This window comes from Cariama cristata, unplaced genomic scaffold (genome assembly GCF_000690535.1).
Source record: "Cariama cristata isolate BGI_N322 unplaced genomic scaffold, ASM69053v1 scaffold19053, whole genome shotgun sequence".
Taxonomy (NCBI): Eukaryota; Metazoa; Chordata; class Aves; order Cariamiformes; family Cariamidae; genus Cariama; species Cariama cristata.
Window position 1 is genome coordinate 1 of NW_009609141.1, and position 7,278 is coordinate 7,278.

General features: G+C 51.9%; 1 protein-coding gene across 1 annotated transcript; it reads left to right on the forward strand.

Moving 5' to 3' along the window:
- Window positions 1-6: 6 nt before the first annotated feature.
- On the forward strand, window positions 7-1,123 carry LOC104156183 (uncharacterized family 31 glucosidase KIAA1161-like; the record flags this gene model as incomplete). Its single annotated transcript, XM_009697435.1, has 1 exon — window positions 7-1,123. A coding segment is annotated over one exon (1,008 nt), but the record flags the coding sequence as incomplete, so codon positions are not given.
- Between the last annotated feature and the right edge of the window lie 6,155 nt (window positions 1,124-7,278).

The window sequence follows — 7,278 nt, forward strand, 5'->3', positions numbered from 1 at the left end:
AAACTGAGGGAAGATGGGTTTAAGGTCACTCTATGGACTCACCCTTTCATAAATTACAATTCCTCCAATTTTGGGGTGGGAATTGAGCGTCAGCTTTTCATCAAGGAGCCATCGGGGCGGCTGCCGGCCATGGTGGAATGGTGGAACGGCATCGGGGCCATCCTGGACTTCACCAACCCAGCAGCCCGGGATTGGTTTCAGAGCCACCTACGCCAGCTCCGACACAAGTACGGCATCTCATCCTTCAAGTTTGATGCGGGTGAGACCAGCTACCTGCCCAAGCAGTTCAGCACCTTCCGCCCACTCTCGGACCCCAGCATCTGGTCGCGGCGCTACACGGAGATGGCCATCCCCTTCTACGAGCTGGCTGAGGTGCGGGTGGGCTACCAGTCACAGAACATCTCCTGCTTCTTCCGCATCATTGACCGTGACTCCGTCTGGGGCTACGAGCTTGGCCTCAAGTCCCTCATCCCCACGGTGCTCACCATCAGCATGCTGGGGTACCCCTTCATATCCGCTGACATGATTGGAGGAAACTTCCTCCCCAACAAGACAGACGGGGCGGTGGAGATCCCTGACCGAGAGCTGTACGTGCGGTGGCTGGAGCTGTCGGCCTTCATGCCCTCCATGCAGTTCTCCATCCCACCCTGGCTCTACGACAAGGAGGTGGTGGAGATTGCGCAGAAGTTCACAGAGCTCCACGAGTCACTGGTGGCCCCGCTGCTGCTGGAGCTTGCTGGGGAGGTCACCGACACGGGCGACCCCATCATCCGTCCCATCTGGTGGATCTCGCCCCGTGACGAGGCCACTCACAGGATCGACTCCCAGTTCCTCATTGGGGACACCCTCATGGTGGCACCCGTCCTGGAGATGGGCAAGCAGGAGCGTGACGTCTACCTGCCGGCGGGCAAGTGGCGCAGCTACAAGGGGGCGTTGTTCGAGAAGACCCCGGTGCTGCTCACAGACTACCCCGTTGACCTGGATGAAGTTGCCTATTTCCTCTGGGTTTCCTAACAGGCTCCTCCATCAGCTTTGGGATAACCAATGCCTTACCTAGGACTTTGTAACAAATAATAATTCTAATTGCACATTTTGTTTGAGACAGGGATTGAGGAAGGGAATTAAATAGACTTCACTATCCTTGGGGTAATTCTTTTTTATTTGGAATGGGGGCAATCTTTTGATCTTTTTTTTTTTCTATTTGGGGCAGGTGGGAGACTCCTATTGGGTTACGGTAGGCAGAATTTTCTCTGTATAGGTCAGGAAGGAGCTGTCAGTCTGTCTGCAGACACATAGTAAACACAATACCTTTTCAGTTCAGTTCAGGTGGAGGTTGGTTAGTGCCAGTGGGAGTGTTTCTGGTTTTGTGGAAGCACCTGGTGCTGGGCATGGGGGTGTTTGACGTGGGAGGGTTGCTACAGCACAACCTGCCTTTAATTTTATGATATGGCAAATATATTTAAAAGGACTTTTTTAAGAGCAGAAAACAAACTAGAGATACACATATATACACGTCTATTTTTTTCCCCTTTTGGTCTAGTGTGGCTCTAGACTAACAGGTTCCCCATGCTTGTGCTTTCCCGGGTACCAGGCGGGCCAGGTTACTCGAATGATGTCCAGGTATTTTAACTGTATGGGCTGCATATTGCTTTCTGGGGCAGCTGCATCCCACCTGCTCGCCCATTTAACACCCACTGCAAGGCACTTGCCTGTGTGTTTTGCCTTGGGTGTCAACATTGCCTTTCCTAGAGCAGCGCCGTCCATACCAGCATGCCCCATTAGTCTTTTTAAAGCATTTATGGTCTCGCTTTGTTACATGAATGATTATCCTGCTGATATCATCCCTTTTGATTTTTAAGGACAGATGAGCTTTCAGGTTTGTTGCTGGCAGAAGGATTGCCCGGAGCAAAGCCGTTCTCAGAAAGTACGTGCGGCGCTTCTTCGGGAACAGCTGGTTCCCGCAAGCGGCACGTGTCTTGGATTGACAGTCACATTTGCTGCTAGCCGGCTTGCTGGTGGGTGGAAAACACCGGCTTTTGCACTGATGGGTCTGTGCCAGCGGGTGTTCTCACTGCAGCTGCAGAAATGTTCTCATCTACTGTGAAATTAAGCTAATACCCATCTCCATCTCAGGTCGCAGTTAAGAGGTGATGATCTTGTTGAGGGTTTTTCTGAAGCATCCCTCCTCTCTCCCCAGGAGAATTAGGGGCCTTCCTCAGGCAGCATTTGTGGTGCTGGATGTAGGGCTACTGTCAGAGGCTTCTGGAGGGGACACGGGGTGACATGGTCCTGCACCCCAAGTCCCCGGCAGGCAGGATGGAGCTGCAGAGACGCCTCTTTCCAAGCTTTCCCATTTGGTTTTGTACGGCAAGATGCATTTACAGAGAGCCATGAGCAATCTCTGCTCCAAGACAGAGCAAACAGGATTGAAGTCTGGCAGCCTTCCTCCCCAGGGCTGGATGTTCCTGGCTGTGCCCTGGGTGGGAGCGCATTTCAGCCCCTGAATTTTTAATGACCCTCTGCAGAATTGAGCTCTGTTGGCTGGGAAGGTTTGGGGCACCCTGCCCAGGCTATGACCAGCCAAGGAGAGCTCAGCATCTGCGGGGTTTCTCATGGGATTGTGTGTGGGCTGAGCGTGGGTCCAGCACAAGTCTGCCACCCAGGGCGATGGTGCTGTGTTTTGGTTAGGGTTGGATACCAGTGCAGATCTTTCTCAAAGCCCATCTCCTGCCACTTGGCTTTGCAGGACGCAGAAAAGGAGATGCACTAAACCTGAGAGTTGTGATGGGGTCCAGCAGTAGAAATTTAGGTGTCTGGGGCAAAATGTGAAGTGCTTTTATAGTTAGGAAGGAAGTGAGGAGGTCCACTTTGATGGACTCTTTGGAGCATCCCTTGAGGTCTGAATCTGCCCTGCGTAATTTGGTGTTTCAGCCTCAAAACGAGATGCAGGGGAGCCCGATAGGTCCCTGTCCAGCAGGAGCATAAGTGTGTCCCAAAGCCTGTTTCTTGTGGCTTTTAACTATGAAGGACTCAGGTTTGTTCACTGCCACCACTACAAACAGTGGTTATGTTATAAGTTACAAACACCCTTTGGCAAGGAGTTAATCCTGGAGCCCCAGCATCAGTCATCAGGGCACTAGCAGCATTTGGCCCTTGGACTGGAGGGTGGAGGTGAAGGTGAGGAGCTCCTGGAGATGAGTCTGACCACAGCATGCAAGGAGGACAGGGTGTGGAGAGGGCTTCTCCAGCCCCAGAAATGCATAAAGGCCATGCTTTGAGGGGCTGCAGCTCTTCCCTTTCAACCTTTGCTTGTGAAATACTTGTCCTCCCTTAGCATGGGAGTCATTGGGTGGCGGAGACGTTGCTGCACAGCTCAGATGCCAGTGAAGTAGTGGGATCCTTGGCACAGGACTTCATTGGAAGGATCCCAGCGTGACCAGTAGATGTTGTGTGTCTTCTCCTCCCCTGTCTCCACTGTGCCACTCATCACATCCCTCACTAGTACGGGGTAAGGCTGTGTGAAGAGAAACACAGCATCCCTGTTAGTATCCCTTTATTATTAAAATGATGGGAGCAGCCAGATGAGTGCCTTCAGTCTCCTTGCAGTGGTTTTGGGCACTGTCAGGAAGGTCATGGAAGAAATTCTCCATTAGACACACCGTATTACTTCCCCTCCCCTCAAAAGAAAGGATTTTATTAGCAAAGTTTTAATTTTCTTTTTATGTAACTATGTGAACAAATGGGTAAGATTATAGAGTACCCTTATTTTTCTAAATGCTGTAGTTAGGGCATAAGTGGCCGCAGCTACTTAGTGCTCCAGCTAGGAGAAAGGTAAAGCTGTTGGGAGGACGTAAGGGATGATGCAGAAGAGTGGATCCGTGTGGGTGGCTCTTTGTGACTCCATGGCACCAAGCCTTCCCCACATGCTGTGAACAGGCTTAGCAGTGCTGCCTCAAGCTATCTCACGGGCTTCAAGGGGCCCTTTCCATCCAACTTTTTACCAAAAACACTGTTTCTAACACTATGCTGTAGCACTGCAGGACTCGAGGACCTCTAGGACATCGTGGAGCACAAGCACTCTGTGCACAGACACCTTGGGAACTGCTACTAGGGAGATTTCTCTGATTTACACCATGGGTCACTGGCCAAAGCAAGGTTTAGTTTGACTCAGCCAAGGAAAATCCCTGACATAGGTTTGGGAGTTGGATTCAGCCTTTTCCACCCCAGCCCACAGCAAGCCGTGGCTGAGCAGCAGGTCAACGTGATGCCCGTGTGAATTTTGAAGCTTGCGCTGTTGTGTGTCAGGTTTTCTGGATGCTTGTGTTTGCACATGCCAGACATACGTCAGACTGTAATGCTGATGGGTTTGTTTTTAACCACTTTTCTAATTCTTAACTGTTATGAAAACAGAACTGTAACGTGAATTGCCTTGATTGATATAAAATTTTGGAAAACAAAAAGAAGTATAACTATGTCCATCTATACCAAGTACATGGGGCTGGTGGTGGGGCTTTTTTCACCCTAGACTTCACTGAAATCAGAGGTGATATTGTTGCTTTATTTAAAGCTTGCAGCCTGCAGCTTTGATGTATGTTTTAAAAGGAGGACCTAGCAGCCACCCCGCTCTTGTGTTTGCAGTGGTAGCAGGAGATGGGGATATGGAGATGACCTACTGCGTCACGGATTGCCCCTCCTTGGGTCCTGACAGCAAAGACAAAGCCTTAGGGCTGGCCTGGACGAGACTGTGCCCAGGTGAACCCCAATGTTGCATCTGCCCCCGGGGGTGGGAACCAGACTGTTGCATCCCTGTTTCTGCTGACTTCCACCCAAAAAGGGCCCATTGACACTGACTCTGGGGGGTTTCCCAGTCCATGCTGGTCTTGGAGGGCATGTCCTTTGGGACTGTTTGCAGGCGCTGAAGAAGAGGAGCCTGCTCTGGGCTTCCCTCGGGCATTCCAGAAGGTCCCTCTGGGCCCTGGCTGTCCCCACTTCCCCCAGGGTCCCGCTTTCCAGATGGCACTGGTGGCTGGGATGAGGATGTTTGTGGCTATGGGAGTGCCAGAAATGGAGTGTGTTAAACTCATTTAGGAGCCTGCCTTGCCCCACGCCACCCCCCTTGCCCCATGCCACCCCCTTTGCCCCACACAATGTTTTTCCTGCCCTTTCTGTTTTTACTGTGCAGACCACAGCCTGCCTTGAGCCATCCAGGCATCACTAGCACTGGCCAACACATGCAGCTTGGCTTGAGGAATGAGAGGGACTTCAATTTGCTCCTTTTGCAATAAAAGACGTTTTCCCAATACTTTGCCTTCTCCCTTGGTGCAAGCGGCATCCATACACTCAACTGATGCTCGCATGGGCGGTGAAGCTGGCACTGGCTGGAGACCTGGGGACAGGTTGGCACCTTGCAGCACTTGCAACAAATTCTCAATAATGCAGGACTTGCCCCTGGAATTGATGGGTTTAGGTTTGGTTTGCATCCTCCCAAAAGCTGGTGCTGTTTGCAGGGAAGGTGTGTGAGGCTTGCCAGAGACATGGGGATATGCTCTGTGCTGGGTCTCAGCTAAGTGGTGGTGCTTGAACACACATCCATGGCTGTGTACGGCACGGGGAGGAGCATTAATGGCAAAATGGCAAAATCCAGACCCCAGTGGAGCTACAGCAAAAACCCAGTTTGTTTCAAATTGGATTTCAAGGAGGTGCCTATGGGTGTCAGGAAAGCAGTGGCTGCTGACCCATGAGATCCTGGCCAGGAGTGTGTCCATCCCTGCCCAAAATCACAGCTTTTATTAAAAGAAAGATAAAAACAACAGGCAGGCAGGCACTCAGAGCCCAAGGCTGAGGAGGACCATGGTGAAAGGGCAAGCTGACAGCAGCAAGTCGCTTCAGGCAAGTGACCAGGCTGGCAGCCTCAGGAAAAAAAACCAACCTCCTCCTTCTCCGCTCATCCCGAGCTGGGTGGGAGCTGCCAGCCTGCAGATTCCTCGTACCGGGAGAGCCGTAAAGATGGCCTGAGCTGATGCAAAATCCCAGAGGCCAAGCAGAGAAAAGGAGAGATTTTTATTTGTTTTATTATTAGTTTTTGCAAGTAGGAGTGGGTGGTTTTTAGCTCAGTGATCATCAAAGATTAAGGGCAACAAACTCCTCCCCCAAAAAACAGGCAGCCTGGGGTAAGCGATGGGCTGGGAGAGTCCCTTGTCACTAGCACCTCCAGCAAACAGCTCTTGCTTAGCACTGGGAGTGCAAAAAACCGAACCAGGACTGAATCTTAGCAAGGCAAACAAGGTGTCCCTCTGGCAGCACACAGCCCTGGCACAGCAGCAGGGTGTGGGGGCAGCCGCCGTGCCCCCTGCTCACAAGACGCCTCCAGTACTGATTCCCCACGGCTCCCTGAGGCTCTGCTGAGCAGCAGGGAAAGGCACTAGGGGAAAGACTGGAAAGGGACTGGGATTTGGGGGAGAGATTTTTGCAGCCAAATGGGACAAGGCAGCTCCTATCGTCCCCAGAGTTTGCAGAAAGCTTTGGTGGGGCATCCCCCTCCTACCAGGCTGTGATGCAGGTGGGGGCCAAGTTGGGGTATGAGGGGACTGGAGCCTGGGTCTCCCACCTCTCCCCAGCACTGTGGGCATCAGCTTTTCAGAAAACTTTTTTCTTGGTGCAACAACAGCCAGAGGAATTTTGCTGGGGCCTCCTGGGACCCTCTCTTTGCTCCAAGCTCAGCTGTCAGGGGCCCCTTGAGGCTTCAAAGCAGCAACTGGGAGAGAAAGCATTCAGAAAAGCTTTCTCATTCTTGGGGGAGATACATCAGTGGAAACCAGTATCCTGGAGTGGGACAAAGCCCATGGTAAGGACCCAGAGATGGTCCATTAACCCTGAACACCACTACCAGACTGAGCATTGCTTTCCCCTTCACACGCCTGCATTAAAGCAGGGTTTTCCCTCCCCATCGCCACACCAGCAATAGCATTACTGTGGCTCCAGCTGCTTTCAGGGGCATCTGGAAGACGTTCCGGGCTCATCCCACTTGGCACTGTTCTTGTCCCACTGTGTCCATGCATGGTCCTTGTGGCATAATGGACCCACTGATGGGTGACAGGGATCTGTTGGATCTGTTGGAGGGTGAGTCAGTTTTGAGGCTACTTCACCAAACCAGCCCTGGAGCGTGTGCGATATTCTCCAGTCCCTGTTTACTTTTTATATGGACCAGCTCTAGGGCAAAGCCCTAAAGAAAGGAGCTTTCTCCTGCCTTGGAGCCACACACAGCTTTATCTCCCAGAG